The sequence below is a fragment of the Pongo abelii genome, chromosome 4, assembly GCF_028885655.2.
Source record: "Pongo abelii isolate AG06213 chromosome 4, NHGRI_mPonAbe1-v2.0_pri, whole genome shotgun sequence".
In the NCBI taxonomy this organism is placed as follows: Eukaryota; Metazoa; Chordata; class Mammalia; order Primates; family Hominidae; genus Pongo; species Pongo abelii.
The window spans coordinates 102,044,182-102,072,109 of NC_071989.2; the positions used below are offsets into that span (position 1 = coordinate 102,044,182).

The following is a 27,928-nucleotide window of genomic DNA, read 5'->3' on the forward strand; positions in this document are numbered from 1 at the left end:
AAAAAAATACTCCTGCAGCTAGCTCGGTGTCTGCCCAAATGGCCACCCAGTTTTGTGCTTGAATCCCAGGGCCTTGGTGGTGTAGGCACCCGAGGGAATCTCCTGGTCTGGGGGTTGCAAAGATGATGGGAAAAGCATAGTATCTGGGCCGGAGTGCACCATTTCTCATGGCAAATTCCCTCACGGCTTCCCTTGGCTAGGGGAGGGAGTTCCCCGATACTTTGCACTTCCCAGGTGAGGCGACACCCCTCCCCGCTTCTGCTTGCCCTCTCTGGGCTGCAACCACTGTCTAACCAGTCCCAGTGAGATGAGCTGGGTTGGAAGTACAGAAATCACCTGCCTTCTGCGTTGATCTTGCTGGGAGCTGCAGACCAGAGCTGTTCCTATTCAGCCATCTTGCCAGCCACCAGAAAATTTTAATATATTAATAACACCCACAAAAACTTGGTCTGTATTTTAGTATCACCATGCACTGGTAATACTAAATAATGTCAGTAATAAAATAATCTTCCTTAAAAATTTTTTATTGGTCTAAATTCTAAACAACTGCTATTGTGGTTTTAGTTGAATTGTAATAATATATATGCAAGCTTCAAATGAGCATATATTGATTACTTATCCTTTAATAAACATTTTATTCAACATGGAAGTTAATTCAGAGAACTTAATGTTATTTCATCAGCCCAGGCACATGGAAACTCGGCTGCAGGTGATGATATCAAGACCAAGTTCCAGAGTAAATACATAACCACTCTAAATTGTTCAGGCTGGCTTCAAATACGGTTATTATCTCTAAATCCTGTACTATGACATATTCCTGCATCTAAATAGTAGATTCAAAATAACATATGATATTATTTACTTTATCTACACAGTGAGATAAAGATGAAGAAACAACTTGAGCTACTTCAATGTCTTCTTCTATATGACTATTTGGAGTTTTATTTGTGTTTAAAATTTTAAAATGTAAAGTGTTTTTCCTTCTCCAAAAAATACACCAATATGATTAAAAAGTATTAATTACATTTTTTCCTTTTCCTATGCTGAGATATTTAATCATTTACTGTTTCTATTGACATGATTATACACTCAGAGTTCAATAAAGAAAAATTTTCAGTATATATGTCCCCACAAGACATCACTATCATCACCATTATTGTTATTATTGTTATTATTTTTGAGATGGAGTCTCACTCTGTCGCCCGGGCTAGAGTGCAGTGGCGCAATCCTGGCTCACTGCAATCTCCACCTCCTGGGCTCAAGCAATTCTCCTGCCTTAGCCTTGTGAGTAATTGGGATTACAGGCACCTGTCACCACACCCAGCTAACTTTTCTATTTGTAGTAGAGATAAGGTTTCACTATGTTGACCAGACTGATCTCAAACTCCTGACCTCAAGTGATCCACCCACTTTGGCCTCCCAAAGTGCTGGGATTACAGGCGCAAGCCACCACACCCAGCTTCATCACTATTATTATTTTCAGTTTATTATTGTTGCTGAAAATATTTTTGTTGTATAGAATGGCGGGTGTGCCGGGCGTGGTGGCTCACACCTGTAATCCCAGCACTTTGGGAGGCCAAGGTGGGCAGATCATGAGGTCAGGAGTTTGAGACCAGCCTGGCCAACATAGTGAAAACCTGTCTCTACTAAAAATACAAAAAAGTTAGCCAGGTGTAATGGTGGGCGCCTGTAATCCCAGCTGCTTGGGGGGCTGAGGCAAGGAGAATCACTTGAACCCGGGAGATGGAGGTTGCAGTGAGCCGAGATTGCGCCACTACACTCCAGCCCGGGCGACAGTGCAAGACTCCGTCCTGAAAAAAAAAAGTAAGAATGGTGGGTGTTAAGAGTGATCTACTCCAGGTGTCAATTGTATTTAGCATACTGCTCACTTAAATAGGAGCCTTAGACAATTTACTGATGTCAGTAGTTTCTTCTTTCTGCCATAGTTTAGCTATGATAAAAATGCATAACTAAGAAGACTTGTGGAAATGCTGATCTCTTCAATTTGCCATCAGCTCAGAGAAAGCCAAAGTTAAAAATGCCCAGAAATTTGAAGGCAATGCTTATTTATGTGGGACGTAAGCACTCTTCATTTTGGGATGGAAAAAAAAATGAATTTGAACTGCCATAGGGAATGTTTACATCTTATTTTTGAGGTTCCATTTCATCTGTTTGATTCATTTTGTTACTGCTTTTTCTTTTTCCCCTCCTTTCTCACATCTCATTCATGTAGATTTCTGTCCTGGGCACATTAGAAGAAAGTTAGGAGGGGTCTAAATCTATAGAATTGCCAAAATCAGATTCCTTTGAGTAGTTTAGTGTTGAAATGATCTGCCTCCTTCCAAAAAGCAGCAGCAGTGGGATTCCTTTGAATACGTTCGTCTTGTATTTGAGCAGGTGGAGAATCAGTTGGCAAGGTAGTTCATTGTCAAGATGTAAAAATGTGTCACCACAGAGAAATATTTAGTCTGACCCAAGCTTTCCTTTTTTATCAGCTCTTAGGATAGGTAACAGGGTAAGGTAACCCTCAATCCGCACTGTGTGGGTGAGTAATAAATAAGCAGGTAACTCAGTTGCAGGAACCCACAACTTTCTCTTCAGCATATTGCACATCACCAACAAAGAAAGCAAAAGGCTTTATTTGTTTTGTTTCCATTCAGTTTTAAGTGCACTTCCATTTTTTTTCCTTTTTAATAAAGTTGAATTCCATACAAGCTAAACTATGAAATTTCTTAAGGATTAGGGATTGGGCACTGACTGGATAACTATAGATTCAATCTTTATTTATTTATTTATTTTTAATTTTTTTTTTTTTTTTTTTTTTTTTTTTTTTAGCGACAGAATCTTGCTCTGTCACCCAGGCTGGAGTTCAGTAGCATGATCAGGGCACACAGCAGCCTCAAACTCCTTGGCTCAAGCAATCCTTCCATCTCAGCCTCCTGAGTAGCTGGGAATACAGGTGAACACCATCACGCTTGGGTAATTTACTTTTTATTTTTTTGTAGAGATGCGGTCTCACTGTGTTACCCAGGCTGGTCTCGAACTCCTGGGCTCAAGTGACCCTCCTGTCTCCCAAAGTGCTGAGATTACAGGCGTGAGCCACCATTCCTTGCCTGAATTCAATCTTACATTGTAACACACATGTAAATCCTTCTTGTTTCAGGTTAACATATAGCATTACTCAAATTCATGACTAAAAACTGTTAAGGTGAATTCTACTGTCCCTCATAATTTGAAATTCCTAATGTGAATTTTATTTTAACACCTTAAAGTTTAATACTGAAGGCAGAGCTATGGTGCTAATAATAATTATAAAAGTTTAAATGGCTTTTGGGAGCTTAAGTAAAAAGAGATAATTAATTTTTGAAATATATTAGAACAAGGAACAGGGTGTCAGCATTCATGAGTTCCTTAGCTAGAGCCAATAACTATTTCAGTTTGTCTTGGTAAAAATTACTAAATATTTGTATCTGTTCCTCCTCTGGAAAATGAGGGCAAAGAAGTAAAAACATCTTTCTTTGATTTTTTTGTAGACAATTGACCCATACAAAATTATTTAAAAACAGACAATTGTGGGCAAATTCTTATATATATATAAAATTCCCTCATGACTTCTTATAATATTTTACAAATGAATAACCATATTATTAAAAATTTAAATGACAAAATTGGTGTCATGATAGAGTACACATAATATCTCACCTAATACAATATTGTATCCAGTTTATACATATTAGGAGATCATGAGAATACTTAACATATATATTTAAAAATAATTAATTGTTAAGATAAAAGATGACATGCACTAAGGTTGTATAATCCCTGTCTTCCTCTGTAAAGGTGCATATACCTAACCTTGGTTTAAATTATGCTAGAATGATAACAGATCTAGATATTCATTTTTATTTTACAAAGTATTTCCTAAAAAATGATAAATAGCTCCAAAAGCATATACATTTTAAAACTGTAATTCAGTCTTATTCAATTGTCCCATTACTGCTATATGTTAATTTATTTGAATTAAATTTACTTAATATCAAAATGTTAAGAAAATTTAAGAAATGATGAGTCTTTGCAAACTTGTAAAAATGAGATGGCAATTGATATATCTCAGTTATTTTTAAAGGTAATGAACACAAACATGTACTCTTGGTAGACATGTAGGATTGTGTAACAGGAAACAGTAATAATGTTTCAATCATATTAATGTTTATAAAAAAACTTCCAAAATCTGAAAAGAATAGCAAGGTCTGCTTATGTTTGCCAATATAAAGAATGAAGCTCAAAGGCTATGGCTAAACAAAATTATTACTATGTATTTCAAAAAAAACTTTGAATTTGCTAAATGTGCTTCCAAGTGTAGTCTTGAATTAGACTTTAAATAAAGAAGCAACTTTTCTGTTATAGGTGCAAGTAAACAATTGACAGGTAGCCCATTTTAGGGGGTTAGGGAGGAAAAGAGATGGCAGAGAAAATAAAAAGGGAGACATCAATGCTGTCTACTTTGACGGATTGAGTCAGTACAGCTTGCTGACACAGAGTGAGCTGAAGTTTGCTGGTCTTCTATATGGATAGGTTTTACTCGATACAGAGGATTAATAGGTGGATGATAGAAAATTCATAGGAAACATTGATTGGCTGGCCCTAATACTGAATCACAGGGTTTCCTGACCATCTTTATGACTAACAATTCTGCATAGCCTCTTTCACTTTTAAATTGCTCGTTTAGAAATTTGAGATTGAGTTAATGCTACTTCCTACTGAATTTCCAGGAAGTTAGGAAAAGAATTTATGGGTAGAAAGAAAAAGTGTGTAAATTCTATGTAGACATAAGTGGTAACTGTTCATACTTAATTTTATCCCCATTACATCCCCCAACTTAGTGTCACACAGACATTTCATAATTTTTTAAAACCAAACAATGTTGATTGATTAGTTGGAAAGTAAGGGAGTGTGGAAATTATGAACTATTCTTAAACCTAATAAATAATATATATTATATATATATATTATATATATATATATATATAAAATATATACTTGTAAACCAAAACTACTTACTCACCTAACAAACATTGCTGATTACCTGTTATACAAGGTGGTGTTCCTAGCAGTATGGTAGATATGCAATGAGAACTATGGCTTGTGCCCTTGAGGAGATTTTAGCCTAGTTGATGAGATAAACCCTGTATATGAGTGCTTAAAACAGAAAACATTGTGAAATATGGAGCACAGTTGTGAGACTAAGTACTTAAAGTATTCAGAGAAGTGAGTGATTTCTTCTGGCAGAAAATATCACCAGAAATTCAAGAAAGAAGAGGCATGTGAGTGGGTGTTAAAGGATATTTAGCCTAATATATGCAAAAATGACAAGGATTTTCATGAAATAGCCAAATAAAACAAACATAATGAAAACACATTATGACCAAGTTACGCTGATTACATCTAATAGGTTTTCACAAAGAAAGACTAACTAACATAAAACAGGTTTTGTTTTTATCCCTCTAAAATGAGTGTTGAAATGAGCTAGTCTCCTTTTATATCTTAATTATCAGAATACCTCCTAAACTTTGCAATATCAATGACATTTGGAAGCCATAATTCTGAAAACTGTATTCACCGAATGCATTTGTAACTGAAAGGCATAAAAGGTGATTGTTCATTTTATCTTATTAGAAGCTTCCCTGGCCTCCATAGCAGAGCTCATCTGGCGCCCACTTCATGCTTGAGCCATGCAGATTGGAGTTGACTCTCAATTATACCAAGTCTTTCTCCAAAGATGACAGTCCAAATACAGTAGAGATAAAATACATCAAGGTTTAAAATAGGCCCGTTCAGCCCCAGTGCTGCTTCATCATGAAATGATATAATTCACTGATGCCTCTGCCTAGCCTAACATATGTTCTATTCACAGCCCGCGTCACTCTTCATTTGTAATTATTTCCCTTTTTTTTCTTACCCCATCTTGTAATACTTTGCTTGGTTGAAGACAAATACTGAGAGGCGAAGAGTATTATATATGATGACCTGTTCCAGGGTGTTAAACCCCTGTCAAGGTTTGATTTTAACACGGGGTATTGATGACAGTACATCAATTCAAGCATCATGTCCCGAATTAGAGTATATTAATTATCACTTGAGTGCAATATGCATGAAAATGCTGTTTCATTGACTAAAAGGATCTGACTGAATAAAAATCCATTTCTCATCTGGTTGCTTATGGATAAAGACTTTTTTTCTCTTTGCCTTGGATTGTTCTTTATTAAATATGATTTTTATATGATTGTATGAATAAATTGTCTTACCCAACAGCAGAACTAGATAGTTTTATACAAAGAAAATGTAATGGGTTGTCTCCTCTTGGCACATCTCTAACAATGTATTTACAGTTAATAGTTTAGGCAGATTATTTATAACAATACTGCCAAAAAACAAAGTTCTTATTTTTAGCTTTCATGAGAAAATGATATTTTCAAATTGTTGCCTTCTTCATTTAAAGGAAATGAAAGTTATAAGTTACAATTATTTTCATATGATAGAGGAGTAACAAGCTATGTCAGGTAACACATACACTTAAAAGTAAAACTAATATTATTCTTACTTTTAAAAAGAAGATGTTCATAAGAAGCACTTCAACACTAGACACAATGTTTACATTACTCATAAGTCCAACCAACACACAATTGTATATACACATATTTGCTATGGAGACAACTAGATAACAAAAAAGAAAAACAACTGAGGCCTAGCTTTTTTACCACACACAATTTTTACAATGCTACCTAGTCTTAATAGAAATATAATTTTCAGCTTAACATGGAAATTTTCTAAATCTTTTCAAGTTATAATGTCTTAAAACTTTTTCAACAATATCTCAAAACTAATATTTAATCCCAAATTTAAAATATAAAAGTAGGAATCCTAAAACCAAATTTTACTTAAAAATTTGAAAAAGTATTAAAACATATATTACTATATTCAGTCAAGACAATTGGTCCATATATTAGGGATAATTTCAATGGCAATGAAAAAGAAACAAACCACCACTCTTTTAAAAAAATAAACAAATTGCTAGCTCTAATATCAGTGTTTATTAGTAAATATGATGCTGGAGTTTCCCGCAAAGCGGCCTTCTCAGTAAAAATTTCACAAAAGCTATTTTAAATTGTGGAGTGGGAAATTTGAAAACTTAGAAATATATATTTGTTTCTGTATAAAGAAGAATTGGAGTCCTGTAAAGTAGAAGGTTCAAATTCAAGTTGGCAAGTTAAAGGAGTCGTCACAACAAAAACAACTCATTCCCACAGTCCTTTCCACTAAATTTCACAATTCTAACATAATTAGTAAACGCATTAAGTGGATCCTAGGAGAACAGGGGAAAAGCTGTGGCAATCTCTCCCTGGTGAGGCTCCCCTGCACCACTATTCATCCTGTCCCCGATAAAATCGAACAGGAGTTCCCAAGGTGTGCCACACACTCAAGTCACCATGGTGAGGCCTGGCCACAGAGAGATTCATTTAAAAGGTTGTAGCTTAATACTAACATGATTTTACAAAGCAATTGATTTCTCGCCTCATTTTTTGAATGATAATCATTAAATACTGCATTCAATATTAGATTATGCCCAGAAGACAGGACCCAGAAGATGCACATCTGTTTGGCCCAGAAAACTTTCAATAAACCCCACTTTTGCTTTAAGTTATGAATTATTAAGTTTGCATAAAAATCTCTAGCATGGGCAGAAACCTAAATATATTTATGGGGCAAATACTTTGTGTGGTGGAAGGAATACTGGGCTAGAAACGATAAAAGTCATGAGACATTGCTGGCTCTGTTTCTTACTAGTCACATGGAACGAAGACAAGTCGTTTCTCTGAAATAGAAAAAATAATGCCTGCCTCCCTGCAGCATAAGTGTATGGCAGGGATTGTTGTAAGTGAAGGTGTCCTGACAATGATAAGACATTACATAATTGCAGGGCAGTGCTGCTCCTGCTTTTAGCCTGGCAAGAGAGGGAATAATACGGCAGGTGAGGGGGAGTGACCCATATCAACCAGAGAAGAGGTAACACTGGAAGATGCCGATCTGGTTGACAAATGTTTCTAATAAAAATGTTCACAGATCAGAAGACTCGCTGAATCTCATTTAACTGTGTTGTTATTATTTCCCCTTTCACCACAGTTTCACAGCCTCTATCTCTATTTTTTCCATTTTTGTCCTTTCTTTGCTTTCTGGTTGGTCACAACAGAGGCCAAAGTGAGCCATTAAAGGACCTCTGACAACAGTAAACACAGACACATACAATTGGCCTCAGAGGAAATAAATTTTTTATTTTAAAAAATAAGTATATTTGAATACTAAATTAACCAGTTTACAAATAAAAACATTTCAGAACTGAAAATACCCCAGCCATCATTTGCTATGACATTCCAAGTTCATAATTCTAGTTACCACAAGACAAAATATGGTTCATAAACTCCTAGAAGCAATACAAATGAAACTACATTTGTTATTCTGCAATTGATAATGCAATTTCCTTTATTCAAAAAATCCAAACCCTCATGCACTAAGGAATAACTGACTAAATTACCTGTTAACACCTTATACCATAAACAAGTTCTTAAAACATACCTTTAAAAAAGGCTAAGTTTAAATAATATGCCCTGACTTTTTACTCCTCCAATACAAATTGCAATTTAGATTAATGGAAACACAAAATACCTTAATTATTGTTCTAAGATCAAAATATTCTTTGTGTTTAAGAACAGAAAAGTGGAATTTAAGTTTTCATACCACATTTTGTAGTTTGTCACCAAAATTTTGTCTCTACTAATTTATATTAATAAAATAATGACCAATCTTTCTTGATTCCTATACACAGGCCAAAAAGCTTAAAGTTTACTTGCAAACAGAAATCTCTTTCACACACATATGCACACACAAACACCCTACCTATTCTTTAGTGCCTGCTAGTGAAAATGGTCTATCATATGACTATGATACCATCAGCACACAGTGTTTCACAGCCATCACAATGTAGGATTGACATATGACATTTATAAAATGTCAGAACCCCTCCACCAATTTTTACAGCCTATTCCCCAGTAGGGTTTCAGGATGTAAAATGAGCTAAAGGCAACTATGTGCTCATTAGCTGTGCCACTTCTGATACATTACGTCAATTGACAATGAAACACTGTGATATCAAAGTGCAGGTGTAAAAAATAATAAGGCGACTGCTTGTGTAACAAAATCTCTCTAACTGAGAATATGTAATAAATATGCAAGGAGGCAGTTTTTATTCACTGAAAATGTGGCATGGTACATCAAACATAAAACCCAAGAAAGGGTTTTGACATGCCAAACTCAATTAAAATTTCTTTTCATGACTATCATCAGAGACTCAGTAACTTATTTGTGAATGTAAAAGGTGATTATGCAAGTTCCAAATAGAAGGATCTGAAGATATCAGGAGACTCAGATGGTGTCAGAAACAGAGCTAGCATCTAACTCACAATTACTTTTAATGTTAATAAGTGATAGTGAACTTGTCACAATGAAAATTATAGTACGCTTAAAACCTGTTTAGCTACCTCCTACCTATTGAAAGAATATGTACATTATTATCTCTCCATGAACCATCCCCTACCTCTCCAATGGCCCAAGATCTTAATGCTTTAAAAATTCCTAAAGTTTGGTGAAAACAAAATAATGAATAAAACAAAATAGCGATATATATAAAATAACTATATATAAAATAGCTATATGGCCACCTGACTGGTTTTTACATATGTTGACTCATATTTAGAGAAAAAAAGGGGGAATGTGAAATCTAATTTCAGAGTTTATTTTCTAGAAAATTAATTATAACACTAATTCCCAAAATCAATAATATTTTGCATTATATTACTTTATAGAGCTGTCCAGACCAATAAGTACACCGTTATAAGTATAAAATCCTAAACTTGATATGTTGGAAGATGATACATTGGAAAAGATATGCCCTCATCATTTAAAAATTGACAAAATGATTTAGTGTAATGAACTCCCTGAGAAAAATCCAGCACCATATTAAAAAGTTATGTAAGTTCCATTCATACTTTTTTCACACAGGAGAAATGTCACATTAGAACTTTTGATGAATATGAAATACTTTACTTTACAGGATGCTAGGAATCCTGACCAGATAGGTAGGATGACAATTGAATTCTATCACTGTACTGACTAAGCCCTCAGTTAAACTTGGTAAAGTTACTTAGATAAACTATTTTCATCCCAATAATATTTAAGGGGTTATTTTGAGAAAATATAGAGATATTAGAGGGAAATTATCAAAGATATCATTAACAATACTGATTGATAACAATACCGAGCAATACTGATATCAATCCTCAAGTGTGGATGTTGTAGCCCTCATTTCTTTCCATAATTGTCCATGTGATTAATTGCCTTAATAACAAGTGAAGAGAGAAAAATAGAAAGAACACATGATAGTCATCATTTTCAAATCATTCAAATCAGCTATAGAGCTGATTACAAATAGAGATACCCGAACGTCATTCCCAGGCATTCTGGAATAGGTACATGATGCGTAGGGCTTAGGTTTATGTATCTATACCCACCTCTACAGGCAATTCTGACAAACACCAACACTTGCTACTCATTCCCTCAAGATTCTGATAAATAATGTAATACGATATCTTGTTACCCATATCTTCTCAGGTGGATTTTTTACAAAATTCTAGATGCTCTACATTCCCTTATTTACCACTGATAGTCTTTAGATCAACTCTTCCTTTTTCATAAAATAAAAGATAGGTGTGGGAGGTTGTGGATTTTGAAAGGAAGAGAATTATAAAAAAAAAATTCATTTAAAGTACCATATTTTTCTAACTACATTGTTTCTTCCCTTGTGCCTGACAGGCTGCAACTATCTACTTTTCCGCTCACTTTAGTTTTGGCTGCCTATAATAGTACCTATGCCCCTGTCACCCTCTGATGTTTCTTCAATTGTTATGGTTTTATAATTCAAATTTCAAAAAAGTTGTTCACCCTGTCACTGTGCTCAAAGCCGAAGACATCAAGGGAATAGTCCTTTCTGTGGAATATAAGGCCCACTGTGACCTGGTTCCAATCTATCTTTCTAGCCTTGATTTCTTCTATTTCAACCAAATGATTTGTTCATGGTCTCAAAAATGCGATATGCTTTTTTTCATCTTTGGCTCTTTGCTCGCATCATTTGCTCTACACTAACAACTATCCCTGTAAAAATTCACCCATCTAGATGAAGTTTCTTCCTTCAAATTGCAGGTCAAATTCTACTTCTTCCCAGATAAGATCATAACTGCTCCACCTCGAAAACAGAGATTGCCTTCCTCTGGATCCCCACAGAATCCTCTGTCATCTGGTACTTATTCCACCATATATTATATTTTCATTATCTTAAAATTTGTTCTCTTCCAAAGATGGTAATATTGAGGGAAGGAGCATTCCTCCTATCATTTTTAGTTCCTATAGTGCTTTTTGGAAACACACTCTCAGGACTCTGAGGAAATATTTATTGGTTGGTATTATAGTGTCACGTCTTTAATAAGCTACTAAGAATAAAATTACCACTGGTAGACCAAAAGATCTACAGGATCAAAGAACACGAGTCTTTTTCACTGCAGATAAGCAAGAGTTTAATCATTTGGAATAGCGTGATTGAGGATTTTAAAGAGTTTTTCAATACTAAATCTTTCAGCATCACTGCAACACAGACATATTCAGGTGTTAGTCCTGGGAAAATGAAATGAAATTCTACAAACATTTATCAAGTGTCTCTGCTAAGAGCAAAATACTCTGACCTCTGGTACTGTGGGGGCAGTCACTCCATGACCTCTCAAAACCCAACACCATGCATTATATCCATCTCACTTGGAAATTATTTTCTAATCTACAACAAATTTAAATTCGAATTTAAGCACTTACAGGAGAGAGAATGATTAGACGCAGTTTCATCTCTCAAGGAGCTCTGAATCCAGTATTGGTTTTAAAGATCAAGCAGCCACTCAGTTACTGGGCTTAAAGGAAAAATAGTAAAATCCCAGAAGGAAATGGAATTTATCATGATCATATTCAAAGCACAATGGTACATGTATTTATGCAGAGAAATGTAAACATAAATTCAAGGGACTCTATAAGATTTTCAACAAATGAAGCTCAAAGTTCCCTGCTGAAAACAAAGATTACTCATGTTTTAAAATGAGATTGTTGATGATTCATTCAGTCAATAAATAGAGTGAGTATCTGCATTCATTCATTCATTCATTCATTCATTAAAGAAATATATGAGTACTGGCACTGTGCAGTGTCTCCTTCCATTTGGCCTTAGATCTAATCAGGTGCTCAATCTTAAGAGGTCTTTCAGTCATTGCCCCTTTTGGTGGGATGGGATTGAAGAAAAAGTCCTTTCCATTCAGGCCCTTTTCCTCCCTCCAGAGGGAGGACTCTTTGTCGTAGATCATTCCATTGAAATTGGATTTAAAGGTAACATACACCAACCACTTACCAAATTTCCAATTGGAAGCTTGAAACTGGCTACTTTCATTCTCAGCCACAATTCAGTGTGCTCTATTCACTTTTCTTTAGGCATATTCAATTCTCTCTCAATCACTGTCCTGTAGGCTCCTTTATGTATAAACAATGATACTTTGTGTTGTACTAGTGAAATAGCATAGTGCTCTGTAGCAAGTTATTCAATAAATGTGAGTTAAGTTGGTGAAACATTTAATGGAAAACATGGTGCTAAGTATGTTTGTTGTGGTGATGATAGTGTGGGATATAAGGATGCATAAGACATAGTTTTGCCCCTAAAGAATTTTCATTTTAGCCGAGGAGATAAAACACTTTCTCAAATAACTGTAATATAAAGTATGAAGTGATAAGCCACAAAGAAGTGGTACAGAGGAGGTGCTGTGAGAGTTCAGAGGAGGGAGAGATTACTTCCAGCTGTTCAGTGTCCAATGTTCTGCTCAGGACAGTGAGGATTACAGGAGAGACAGAACTTGCTGCAACTGGGTATACAAACTCACTGATGAAAAAGCCAAGCACACAGTTTCTGGTTAAAACCCCAAAGATGCATATGTTAAATCCAAAATGAGTGGCACACTCAGTGCTATGCTGTTCAGGAAAGACAAATTCATGAGTGCAAGAGTGTTTGGGAAAGCCTCTATGGAGGCACTCAGCATTGAGCCTTCAATAACAATCACTCTATTAAAAAGGGGGGTTTCAGGCATAGAATACGACAGTGGCAACATCTCAGAAAGGAAAGTGAGAAAAGAAGATGCTATGCAGTTGCCCCTCTTTGTAAAAATCAGCCATCTGGATCTTGCTGTATGGTTCATCGGTTCCCTCCAATGAGTCCTAAACAGAGAGGGACAAGGAGAGTGCATGAAACCTCACACAGTATAAATAACAGAGAGGGGTTGAGGTGCTCTGTTTGTGGACAGATATCCGTGGATGCCTTTAGGATTCTGTTTAGCTAGGGAATCTGGTGGTTTCCCTCTGTTCCCTTGATCTTGCTATCTCATATAAATCTGTTAAAAGCATCTTCCCATATTTTAACTCACTTCTGACATCTAACCTTTGCACCAGATAATTGACATATTATGCTCAGCATTTATGAAATTGTAAGGATCTTTTTAAAGACTAAAAAGTGCTATAAAAATTGTGAGAAAAAAATTGGCCACATATACTAAGTTAACATGCATCAAGAAAAATTCATGGTATTCCTATTCCATCTTTTGGAAAATAGATAAAAGGTAGCTTTATCTCTATTTCTTGTTATTCTCATTTCCAGTTGGTGATGAGGTACACCTGAAACTTCACATTTTGCTCATTACAGCTCCCAGAGGATAATCCCTCACATTCTCAGAATGTTCTTCTCACTGAAATGGCATCAGGCACTTCTCCTCGATCTATCTTTGGCTCCTATTTTGAATAGCTTCAAGATATAGACTAAATGCTTTTTTCTTCTATTTCATGTTTTGTCATTGAGATATTTACAAAACCAGAGTTCTTATTAATTAGTTTAATAATTTTATGTTCATATATGACTTATTTATAAGTATATTTTTTAAAATAATAATTTTTGTTCTTAGTAAAATCATGTCATATTTTATTTTGAATGAATATTAACACATAAAAGTAATGTGGTGGGAAAACAATAGAACATAATCAACTATTAAGCATACCACAATAAATAATGTGAACATAAAAGGACTACAGAAGTAATTTTATCTACAACAAGTTGTAAGTATCAACTAGGGTAAAGCTATCTGCAGGAATGATGTAGTAAAAATATATCTGACAAATTATTGAATAAGCAGTGCATATGAACTCTACTCTAGAATTCTGTTATAACAATTTGAAAGGATTTTCAAAAACCATTATGTATAATATATAATGAAAGTGAAAGCTCCTAAGTTTGTTTTGAAAAGCTTCTTGTCATTTGCTTATTTCATCAGAAAAATCAGACAGCCATAAGATTTTCATAATGGGTTCCTTAATTGCACTTAATACGACTAACTATACACAGAAGGCATATAACATCCATGTATTTATACCAAAAGTATCATGAAAACTGTAGTGTGCATTAAAATCATGCAGGGTCTACTTTTGTTTTGTAAAATTGTAGAAAAATTGTAAATAGCAAGGGTGACCTCCAGTGTGCAATAGGTTTATGCCATTGCATTTTTTTTCAGTAACAGAAACTTCATTGGCCTATTCCAATTCTCTAAGAGTATTAAAGATAAGGAGAAAGGGAATTTTCTAGGTTGAAATGGGTTTGTCAGTTCAAAGCAATTGCTTTGTTTTGTTTTTGGATTTTTGTTTTTTGGGGTTTTTTTTTGTTGTTGTTGTTGTTCTTTTTGAAGCTTATGGTATTGCTTGGAACCTTAAAACATAAAAGAGCAGGGGGAAGAATCTGTGACTAATAAAAGTTAGAAAACTGTATTTCTTCTATATGGTCTTGTTCAAACCTACATTCATTAAAGCTTTGAAGAATAAGCTGAATTTATATCTTTAAAATGAAAATTCAAAAAGGACATTCTTTAAATGTCTCATACTGCCACGCAAATAGCAAAACTACCTGACATAATTTCTATACAAAAATACTGACACTTACACCAAAGAACAAACTAACACCACCAAAAAATCAAACTTAAAAAGCTTTTTAGAAAGTCTCTAAGATCAAAGCTTTTCACTGTAGATAAAATTTCTTTTTATGAAAAGCTAATGGCTTGCCACAATGTATAATATAATTTCTATTTGTCTCTAATCTCAACACAATAAAACTATTCACACGAAAAGAAAAAGCATGATGCTCTCCTTACGAGCCAATCCAACATCACTCACTTCATCTTTCACTCTGCAGATAATACAAATCATCTAAAACTACCAGGGAATTTTTATTTGCAGATTTTGTTTTTATTTCTTTACTTGGTAAATAACCTAAACTTTGGGGGAAATGAAGTTTCTTTTCAAAAGATTTTGCTAGTAAAACCTCAAGTTCTGCCTTAGCTAGCAAGACCACACAAAAGATCTAATTATATGGGTGCCCACCAGAGCTACAGAGCTCCTGCCTGTCAGAGTCAGTGTCACTCTCTCCATTAGGCACATCTGCTTTCAAAGGTCTATGCTGTGGACGTTAAAAATTCGCTCCAGGCTGACTCTTGGCATAAAAGGTATAAGGCTGAGTATGAATTGCTTTTTATGAATATTCATAACAATCAGTGTGGACTTCTCAACTTCTTACACAGGGAAAAGTATAAATAACTGCATGTGATATAGTTTGTTTATCCAGTTTATAATATACATGGTGTGTGTGTGTGTGTGTGCATAAAATGTTTGTTACTAATAGCATATAATTAATGAACTAATTTAAAATTCACATTGGTGATAATATGTTCTAATTTTAATAAATTATAGCTTATGAAATTCCCAAGTATGAGATAATCTTAGAAACGAGTATTATTCCTTTGGACTTGTTATGATCTCTCATGTCAAGAGTCTGTGCGCTACCTGCTAAGAAATGCCTGAGCAGGCCCTGAAATGATGGACCCTAATGGCTCCAAAGGAGCCATTGTTGTCTATTGTGTCAATATTTTGCATTCTAAAGATGATCCACAGAAGACTTCTCAACCAGGCTTTTGCATATCAGACAGCAATGATGACTCAATCTATTATGTCAATAATATGATGTAAAAAAACTCATTCTCTTGAATTCACACAATTACAGTCATCAGCATGTTTTGTCAATGATCTGCCTAGAACATTCTTTGAGCACCCTCAGAAGATAGCATTTTTCAAATCTCACTATATCTTTTCATTCTAAAAATTTGTTTTTCAATGTTATTTTAAATGTGGCAAATTAATACCATAAAAAGGTTTAGAGCAAAAATTAAATTCACCGGGTCAAATTATTCTCACAAACTCCTCCTAAATCAAATTAGATTCTGAAGGGTCCCCCAAAACATTTTTGATAACTCTGTAAATAAAGAAAGTATTCTTTACTTTCTTTCCTGAAGGACACAAATCAAAATTATCAACACAGCTTGTAGATACCACAGGGGGCTCAACATCGAAAATACATAAGTATACATTACATTCTACATTTTCTAATCAAAGGAGGAAAAATTAAGGTCAGGTATCAGATTCTATGTCTATTTTCAAAGTTATATAATAAATATAAATTTTGGAACAAATGGCTTGTTAAAATGTATTAGGAGTCTACTTCGAGACATCAATCTTGGAATGTTCAGTATATCTTTAAATACTGGTAATTATTAAGTGGTACTTAAGAACACAGAGGGTATCTGTAAAGCAATATGTGAGCAAGAAAAGGTGTGATAATGTATTGAGTTAGAGTCCAATCAACTGCTTTCAGAGCTACATCTTAAGACTAGGGAGAAGAGAGTAACTTTTACGGCTTGATATGAATAAATTGACTTATCCTAGTTATTTGTTAAAAACCTGTACTGGCAAAATGCCAGCTATATTCATGCACAAAGTTGAAGATCAAGAATTTTTTTTTAGTGTCAAATGCCATACATTTAAAGAGGAATTCTAATAAAATGTCTCCTTTTGTAATTTTATACAAATGGATTAAGTATCATCAAGAGTGGATACAGTGTTCTTTTTGTGTATTGATTTTTAAGAAATACTTTCTCAGATGTGTCAGACATGCCTAGATTTTTGAATAAGGGAGGTTTCTTTTTTTTTTTTGTATCTTGGCTCTGTTCTTATAAAGCAATGTTTTGGCAAAGTCGGCAAGTTCCTTAAATGAAGATTTTTTCCCCCCTCCTGGGTATCAGAAGACCATTTTAATTCACTCACCAGCTAAACTCTCAAAGGTACTGGTGTATATGGTAACATAGGAGCCAATATCCTAGCTATCAGTTTTCATACAGCCTAGCTGGACCTTTACATTATAGCTGCCCCACATTTATTGTTCTTTCATTGCATCTGTCAGCATTTCCTGACAGCGCATTATGGAGCACATGGCTACAAAGTCAGTATCAATCAGTCCACGATCATGCAGATATAAGTAGCAGACTATTGATAATGGGCCTTAAATCAGATCATCATGGTTTAAGCATAAGATTCTTAAAAGGCAGCTATCTCAGGGGAACTTCTACTTGCCTGCACCTGTTATAAACCCTACAAGCCAGTTTCTACTACCTACCACCTTCAACTTCTCTGAAGAAAAAAGAAGGATCTATTAAACACACATACACATATGCTATAACACATTTCACCATGTACAATGAAGCATGAAAGCAAAGGTGGAAATTAATATAACTTTTTGCTCCGTTCCTTCAAAAAATGTGCAGAAGCAATATATATCTCCCCTAACACTAATGAACCCAGACTACCAAGCCCCACATACACTTCACATGGATAACGGCAGTTTTGTTGTGCTTTGAAAATGTCTTACTTCAAAAGCATTTCAACTTGATGTGGCCATTTAACAAGAAAAGTGAGAGAATGCATAGAGTTTAGAGGTATGCTACACCAAACTCAAGGCACCATGTTAAAAACAAAGGCATCTAATTTCCCCAGACATAAATAATAAAACAAAACAGGAGTTGCATGCAAATTTAGTAACATAAAATTTAAGGTGATAAACAGAATGGAAGCTGGCTTCTTGTTTAGTATTCCTCAGTTATCACCATAATTGCTGCATGTCTGTCATCACTAGCAAAAGAAAAAAGTGTCTTTCTCAGCTGCTCCCCTGCTTGTTTTGTTCGCTGTATTCTTGTAAAGTGGGAGAAAATAAGTGTCATTTAATGAATAGTGCTATTCTTTGTCTGACAGCTTCATATCTGTTAGGTGTAGGAGGCCTACTACTTTCTTTTTCTGATAATGTTTTTGACAGTGTGCTAAATTCCTCCCCCAAAAGGCCGGCATGTATATTCTGCTAAAAGGGGCTTCATCTCTCCTGAATGGGTGCCCTCTTTTAACCCCCTTCAGCTTCTGTTCTTACATTAATTGAGCTGATCAGATTGAGCATATGAATTTGTCTTTGATGTATTCGTATGTTTAGTTGACGTTGCTCTCTCTCTCATTGGCAGCGGACAGAGCTCTCAGACAAATAGGACTGTTGCCATGGTAACAGGCAATAGCTAGGGATCTCTTGAAAAATATTTTTATTTCAAAATTCAAACTGGAAAATTCTCACTGGATATGGTTCTCAGTTCTAAACGTGTCATATCTAATGATGAATGCAATTAGGAATCCCACCAGTGTTTTAAATAATAAATTAGCCTAATTTTCTAGGCCTGGCATGATGACATACAAATACTAAAAAGGCGTCTTCTTTTTTAAAATCCATGACAAAGGACTTATTAATGACTTTTGTTCTTAGGATTTCAAATTAAAACGGATGGTAGGCTAATGATAGTGCTTTCTATCTGCTGAAAATCAGAGGCCTAGAGGTAAACTTATTATTTTTTTTAAGAAACCACTTCAAGCTGCTGTAATATTTGGTTATTTCATTTTTTAAAAAGCAGGTGTAGAAATCCTTCTATAAATGTTGAATGCTATAGCGGTTGGTAAATCTCAGTGGATAAAAAATGCCCATAGCCATTTTTAATTACTGAGCATGAGAAAAAAGGATGGATGGTGAGCATAAGTTTTATAGTCCACTATCATCTTACAATAGTTTTCAAATTCTTAGTATGTTAGTCGAAATACAAGGAAAAAATGAAGATAAGTACTTCATTATGTGACATAAATTGTAGTTATTTTTAAAACTTAATTTATTCATGACTATACAATTCCAGTTATATTAATTATTATTTCCCCCAGTCATACCATGTGGGGCTTAGAGAACAATGAAAATTACTGTACAGTTTGGTAGCTTCAAGGATCTGCCATAATGTGTAATCACATTACAAAGAGGACTACTAGAAACAAACCAAGTTTTTCTATTCCTTAAACTTTGTTTTTAGCATTGTTCAGCTCTTTGTATCTGTTGTTCACGGTGTTATGTGTCAGAATGCAGAACTTAACTTTTTGATATTAACTGGCAAGGGTGCTACCTCCTTTAATTTTGAGTTAAGCCAGTCACAATAATAAAATCAAGCAAATCCATGTGTATTTTGGGTTTGTTTGAAGGAAATGGATCTTACTCAAATTTTAGAATGTCAGCATACAAAATAATGAACGAAGAGGTTAAATTAAATCCAAATGGTAATGAGTGTCTGTAGTACACGCCATCTCGTGTTATATATGGCTTTTACATTTATATATTTTTAAAAAATTTGTGTTTAAAGCAAAAAGATAGAAAAAAGTTAAACCTAAGACACTAGTAGTTATCAATTTCTATACTTTTACTATTACTTTAAATAAAAATTTTCTTACTATGGCCTAAATAAAATATGAGTATTAAAAGTTTTATTCTATATTATACTACTAAACCACCTGGAATATTACTTTTTTCCTCGAAAACTGAAGTATAATATTTTTTATAATACCAAAAAAAAAAAAACCTTATATGAAAAACTGCAGGGGACTAGCAAAGAACATCTTAGCTTCTATTGGTAAGTAAGCATTTCTCCCTTTAACTATATTTCCAATCTATTTCATCAAAAATCCACAGTGAAGACAGTAAATCCAAATCTGCTTCAGAGTTCACATTGATGGCTGTAGCCTCCTAAAGCTCTCTGGAAGAGGAGGACATACCTAGGAGGTCCAGGCATGAACCTCACCCCATCTGGCTGTCCTGAGAGTCATATATTAATACAAACAGTCCACTCTGAATCAGGAGAGTGTATCTTCCTCAGTCAGGCTTTAGTTGTTCATCTGAGTTGGGGCAGTATGCTTTTGCACCCTTTCAGAGTGATTAAATGCAATTTTTTAAAGTTTATTTTATTGTTTTTTTAATTACAAAGGTAATTCATACTTACGCACAAAAACCAAAAAATATTGAAAGTGTCCCTTCATCTCCAAAGCTAACCACCCCATATTAAAAGAACCACCAGCAATTGGTTATACATCCTTTCAGACCTCTAATCAAAACCATTTTTGAAAATACAGGATTTCATTTACCTTCCACCTTATGACTCTTGATGACAAGTGATATGAGAAAGAGGAAAAGGAAAGCAGGAGTGTCTTTCTGTTTCTTTTTCTATGCCTAAACTAGATAGTAAGATATGAGAAAGAACACTCAAGTTTCACTTCTCACTCATCAATAGTCACAACCCTCAAGTGGGAAGGGAGTGTGAATCCAGGTGGTTTCTTTCCCACCACTGTAAAAATCATCTAAGTGCCTAGAAGTCATAACCCTCAATATATTCCTGGTCTTCCAAGGTCTGAGCCATTTCCCTGATGGAAATAACTATCCATAAGTGATGTTACATACGACTCACCAGAGTACCATATTACCATGCTGAGTTGGAAAAAGAAAGCCCTGCCTTTCACTGTTTAAAATATTTTGAAAATACAAAGCATGAAGATGCCAGTTTCTTTTCTTGCTCAGCACTGCACAGATCTACTCCAAACACAGAGTGGCTCATTGACTTTGGCGCTGAAGGCTTAAATCAGCTCCATAAGTGTCCAGCAAGCCAAAATGAAAGCTAAACACACATTGTTACTGAAGCCTATGCTGCATTTCACAACTCCAGGGCTATAACTTAAAGACAATTTACCTCAGAAAATATAAGGCAGCACAGGGCAGTGGCAAGAGACTTAGATTTGGAATCAGAATGACAGGGTCAGACATTTCTCACTAGCACCCAGACCTTAAGTGACCTCCCTGAGCCATAACGTCTTAATCTATAAAACAGGGATCATAATATCAGCCCTCCTCCTACAGTTATTGTGCAGTGAAAATGAGATAAATACAAATGTGCTTTAAAATATATATAGATTGCATTTAAACCTTATATTGTCTATATTTTTTAAATGAAAATCAAACCTATTGATTTTATAAATTACATTTTCCATAAAAATCTTCAGATTTATATGAATCAAGTGTGGATAACTAATTTAATCTTACAATGCCTCATGTTAAAATCTGAAACATTAATTTTTAAAAACATTACTTTTTTATAAAAATGGTTTGCTTTTTATAAAATATTTAACTTAAAAAAACAAATGCCCAATTCTTATATACCATTTTTTCCTGCAGTGGAATATGCTTTTAAATTCATTAATTTAGAAAGTAAAAAGATTAGAGAGAGAATTAGTCAAAGGCAAAAATTAAAGTTCTATAATTCAAAAAGTTAAAATTAATAAAACAATTTAAAAGCAATATAGAATAGTTTATTTCAGTGTAAAATGTCTAGTTTGCACATTTCTGAAAATTTAAATATAGACTCATTAGTAGTTAGTCTATTATAGATTATATATAAGCATTTATAGGTATATGTATGCATATTATATGATAGATATAAAATTAGGCAAGATGGCTATAAATACACAAAACCATTCTTCAATTGTAGTGGATTATTTTCTGAAATTTTATTAGTAAACTGATTATAAGAAATTGAGATACATTTTCTCATACAAATAATATTAATACGATGAAGTAGGATAAGGCTGCTTTAGAAAAAAAGCCGTCTGACTCATAATTTACTGTAGAAATTAGTAGCCATATATGGAGAATAATTTCCTGTAGAAAATGCACATCTGTCCTTGCTAAAGCCAGACTGGTTCCACCAATTATTGGAGACTAGGAAAGGGGAGGTGGTACAATGGTCTGAGCTCTGAGAGCACAGAGAACAGATGCAAATTTATTTACTTTTACAGGAAAGAAACAGACTCAACAGATCAGGAAGAGTAAAGGCTAATACTAAATTTGCTATTTTCTGCTACATAGTAAAAGGTCAATAATTATTAGCCAACATAACGTTACATAGAAGAACTAAGCAGGCTGGGATCTTCAGGAAGTTGGAAGAAGTTGAGGAAGTAGGACAGGACCAGGAACGTTGGCATTGTGGCAGCAGCAACAGATAGGAAAAGAGGAGAGCCTGAAGAGGGATTTTTTTCTTCATAATACTACCTCTCCTTGTTCCCACAAAGCTTGTCCTGGGTCAGCCCTAAACTAACACCAGGGCAAAGTGAGAAGCACCATGAGAAACCAGTGAGTAAGGAAGATATATTTCTGTAGATGATAGCACCAGGCTTGATACTGATGAGAGATAAAGGGAAAGGAAATAAGTCCAAGTGTGGTGACTGACAAGGATAGGGATGTCTGAAGCCAGGGGCTGGCTGTAAACATTTGTGTTTGAAGTGACAAGTGACTCAAAGGAAACAAATAGTGTTCCTTGATCACTCCCTCTCTCCCTGAGAGCCTCACTTGGCTCTCAGAACACCATATTCTGCTAGTTTTTCTCCTACTCCAGTGACCATTCTCAGTCTCCTAACTGGATCCTCCTCCTTCCAACTTCTAAATGTTGGAGTGCCCTAGGCCCCCAGATCTCAATCCAAGATGATTTTAATCAGGTCCATCATGGCTTATAAATACCATCTGTATGCTGATTACAGCCCACTAATTCCAACCTCAATCTCTCCTGAGTCCCATATTACTGTTTCCATCTCGTACTCTTCCTAGATGTCTTAAAGCCCTATCAAACGTAGTATCTCCAAAAGAGAATTCTTGATTTTTCCCCAAAACTTGATTCTCTCCCAGGTCTCCTCATCTCAATAATCATATGCTCATTCATATAGTTGCTCAGGCCAATAGCCTGGGAGACATCCTTGATTTGTTTCTTTCATATCTCACAATCTATCAGCAATCTTTTGAGTTCTATTTTTCATACTGTTTAACTCAGGATCTTCAAAATAGATGCCAAAGTCCAATCACTTTTTACTATCTCCATCAACCTAATTCCAACTTTTCTATTTCCATTCTTTCTACCTTTAGAGTCTATGCTTCTTATAGCAGTCAGACAGTATTTTTAAAGTATAAGTCAGATTGCATTCCTTCAACTCCAACACCTTCCAAAGACTTGCTATCATACAAAATCAGCCTACCATTCAATCTAGTCTCTGGTTACCTCTCTGACTTCCTCTCCTTTCTCTCTCCCCCTACTCATTTAGCTCCAGTCCTAAGGGTCTTCTTGTTCTTCCTGGACTATGTGAAGCTTGTTTCTGTCTCTGAACAGAATAGCATATGCTGTTCTCTCTGCATGATGTGCTTGTCCCCAGAAATTTCCATGGCTTGATTCCTTGGATCACACAAATATTTTCTTACAGATGTCTTCCCTGGTTTTCCCACTTTCAAAAGCACCTACCCTATATCTGTATGCGCTTTACTTCATAGCTTTTATTACTACCTGACATTATGTTACTTTTTTATTGATACATAATATTTGTACATATTTATGGGGTACATGTGATATTTTGTTACATGCATAGAATATGTAATGATCAAGTTAGGATGTTTAGGGAATCCATTACCTCTTGTATTTGTCATTGCTATGTGTTAGGAACATTTCAAGTCCTCTCTTCTAGCTATTTTGAAACATATGATACATTGTTATTAACTATTGTCACCCTACTCTACCTTCGAACACTAGAACTTAAATACTCTAAGTGCATGTTTGTACCCATTGACCAACCTCTCTTCATCCACCCCCCTCACCACCACCCCACACCCCTGCACTTCCCGCACCCTTCCCAGCTTCTGGTATGTTATTCTACTCTACGCCTCCTTGACATCAACATTATGTTACATATTTATTCACTGGTTTATTGTCTGCTCTCCATAGAATGTAAACTTTATGAAGGTAAGGATTTTATCCGACTTGCTGTCTATCTACCCCTCTACAGCCTAAAATGGTTTTGATCCAAACTAGGTACTCAGTGTATGTATGTTAATTGCTCATTCAGACACTCCAAATCTTTCATGATTTACAATAGAAAAATATTGGTTACTCATATTGACACACATAAATCATGTTTTACAAAAGAAAAATGTTATGTTACATGGACTTTAATCATTCTTTCAGAATATACTTTGCACAATTTTTTTGGAATAATTTTCTCAACCAGCCTGATTCTTCAAAAGCAGTTAAGACTTTTAAAAGTAAGTACTTTCTAGAATTATGCTACAGGAGAGGGGAAAATGAAAAGGCTGACAAATTCTTTACTCTTATATTTTTAAAATGTGTTCTGAGATTTAAGAAGTAGTTATGTAACTTTTCCTAGTGAGATTTTGTTAAATATTTTACTATTTGACAGTTTGTGTCACAGTTTTTCATGCTGTATCTGCAGTTATGAATCAAACTATAAATGGCCTACTACTATGATCTAAAGTAAAAATTCCAAGGGCAAGGAGTTCATTTATTTTAATGGGTTAAATACCTCAAGGTCATTGGCTACCTTTTGCACAAATACTAAAGCCCTTTGAGAGCTACAAAATTGAGTATTTGATTTTATTTAGTTGTCATGTACTCAAAGTGAGTAGCTAACAACAAAATTATCTTTAAATATATAAATACCACTACTAAAATAACTGATATCTATAAAGTGATTACTTTGGGCCAGCTATTATTTGAAGTCCTTTATTTGATAAACCATCTAATCCTTGAAACAACCTTACAAAGTAGCTCCATTTTACATATAAGAAAAGTGAGGCACTGAAAGATAGGCTGTCCAAAATCACACAGCTAGAAGATGGTAGAGCTGAGATATGAGTCTAAGAAAAGCATGTAAACTTAACCACTATGAAATTATATCATTTGCAGCTTGTTCCATGATTCTGCTAGCAAAATGTACATTAGTTAGTAAAACACAGTTTTCATATGCAACAGATTATCAGTGATGGGAAGTTTTTCCTCATACTGTACATTGAGGGCAGCGAATCACCCTTTTGTTCTGAAAATGTTGGTCATGGTAAACAGTTTATTAACACATTGCACATCTTCTAGTTGTCTTCCATTCTTTAAAGGTACATTGGTTAAAATCATATTTAACAGAAAATACATTTTAATTAATGATACTGAAGGTATAGAATTCCTAGAAGAGCAAGACTTTTTCATAGAAAATTAAATAACAAATTATTGTGACATAAAATTTTATTTTAAATGTATTCCCTACTCTGAATTCCAAACAAAGGGCATCATACTTTATAAATATTATCTTAAATTGGTTTTTACACAATTTTAGTACATCAAAGGCCACACAAAAATTTCAAGAGGCATGTTAATAATGAATCATGTGTTTTTAAGGTCTTTAAAACTAAATGTTTGTTAGCATTTTATCTGATAGCCAACAACTTTTTGAGGTCATTCTCATTGTAAAGTAGAAACCAAAGAAATTAAAAAATTATTTGGACTTTAAAACTCTTTTTAGCACAGAATAATACAGATGTACTAAACCACATTAGGCATTGATTTCTTATCCACGTACTTTTTAGCAGCTTAAATTTCTGTGCCATGGATATGTTTGTCTTTTTAGGTTATTTACCTAAAAAGACAAATAAATAATAGCTTGCAATAGGGCAAAGGATCCCCAGACTAAATCAAGGTTACTCATACGTAATCTAACTGCCAAATAGGGCCAACATCCGTTAAACATATAAGCTAATACTTTTTAAAATCACTACAAGCATCCTATATGTTAGATTGTTCAACACTCTGCATTCTACAGGCACGCCTTGCACTCCAGCTGTAGCAATAAAATTACTGAAACTGTAATTCTCTTAATATTTAAATAATATATTAAAATTTAATTTTCAGCACCTGGAAGAATCTGTTTGTGTGCCAGCAAATGAGGTAGCTGGGCCTGGAGCTCCTATACATATGGGACTCAAAAACAACCTATCACAAATAATTACTAAGCTAGAGCAGCTGTAGTCACCACTGTAATAATTTAAAAATCAGGTCAAAGTTGCTAGAATTCTTTTCCATTTCCAAGATACCTTGCACATAAATTCTGTGATGCTTATCCTTTTCTATTTTCCATATTTTATAAATTATTCATTTTTATTGATAATCATAGATTGAGGTGGAAAGGATGGCAAGGGCATTCTGTGAACCTTTTTTTTTTTTTTAAGTTGGTGATGTTAAAAGAAATTAAGCTCCTGATTTCTCGGGTTTTTTAAATGGCTTATGTGAATGTGCCAATGCAAAAGCATATGTATTTATTACATCTGTTTATGGTAAGGATTACATACTCTGTGAATAAACAAAACTAAGGCCTATTTACTGCTCTATGGATATGGCTTTCCAACACACATTGTGTGTGTATAATATATGAGTCTAAATAGAGATACACTCACACACATCATTAACAAAATACTCTTTAATGTATCCTCTCTATGTATTTTTATTTTGTCAAATCATGATGCCATCTGGTTCATGTACAAAAGAAAAATACAAAAATTATAAGTTTTTCATTTATTAAATTTGAACAAATTACTGAGGGATGAGGCTAGTGAAGATTCAAAAACATTTTGTATATTTTCACATCTATGAAAATAAAACATTTTGAAAGGATGTCTTATACAGAGACAATTCCTAAGTTCACAACCCTATCTGGAACTGGTTACGTGTTATGTCTCTCCAATCTCTCAGCATTCCTTATCTACTTACTGAGAAACAAAAATTCAAGAGAGCAAGGGACATTTGGGATTTTTTTTTCATCACTTTAGTGAGATTTACATTGCTTTTCCCAAAAGCTCCAGACCAAAAAAAAAAAAAAATTAATTTGAAAAGTGTATTCAGTAAAAGAATGGCAATGGCAAGACACTCCGTTTAAACAGAAACTTTAATTGCTTTGAGTTAATTTTAGATTTCCAATCCGATTCTTGGATATGAAAAAACATCTAAATATCTGTTTTTAGAAAGTGTCTAATGGCATCCTACACCTGATATTTAGAAAGAAAATAAGATATTTTGTTGGAGGGAAAGATGGAGATTAGGGGATAGGGAAAAAATGTACCAAGAATTTATACCCTATTACCTTCAATCATTTTGATGCAAGTCATTCATACCACCACCATGCTAACAAGACATCCAATTTACTAAACAATGAATACTGAAAATACATTTAAAAGGTACAAATGACTGTCCAAAGAACGACACTGAAAAATATTAAGTAACAGCTCTACCTCAAGATAAGCCTCACCATTAAAGAGTTTTAATGAAGAGAGCCTTCAAAGGCTAAATCAGGAGGCATTGATTAGATTGCCTCCAACTTTGTGTTTTGACACCTTCGTCTTTCGTGGCATTATATTGTCTCTGTGCATCTTACAAAGGAAGCATTTTACTAGGCCCACACAAGAACAGGAGACAGCAATGCTTATAAAAGAGACTGTCAAGGGTGTGAGCCAAAATGGGTCTCATTTGGATTTCAAGTGAAGAAAACTCCTAATGCATTTCATTACAATGTATGCGAACCTCTGAAAAGAAGGATGGATTGGGATTCTCATCCCTAT

The 27,928-nt window shown here is 34.5% G+C and overlaps 1 protein-coding gene across 12 annotated transcripts in view; it reads right to left on the reverse strand.

The window, feature by feature from the left end:
* KIAA0825 (KIAA0825 ortholog) overlaps positions 1–27,928 on the reverse strand; it is a 472,583-nt gene that overhangs the window by 144,677 nt on the left and 299,978 nt on the right. For 6 of the 12 annotated variants that reach the window (XM_063724448.1, XM_054556439.2, XM_054556441.2 and 3 more), the window contains one exon: positions 5,055–13,404. The exons of the other annotated variants lie outside the window; for them this stretch is intronic. In XM_063724448.1, coding sequence (XP_063580518.1) covers positions 13,104–13,404 — 301 coding nt within the window. In that variant the 3' untranslated portion in view covers positions 5,055–13,103. Of the gene's footprint in view, positions 1–5,054; positions 13,405–27,928 lie in introns of those variants that run through there. 12 annotated transcript variants of the gene reach the window in all.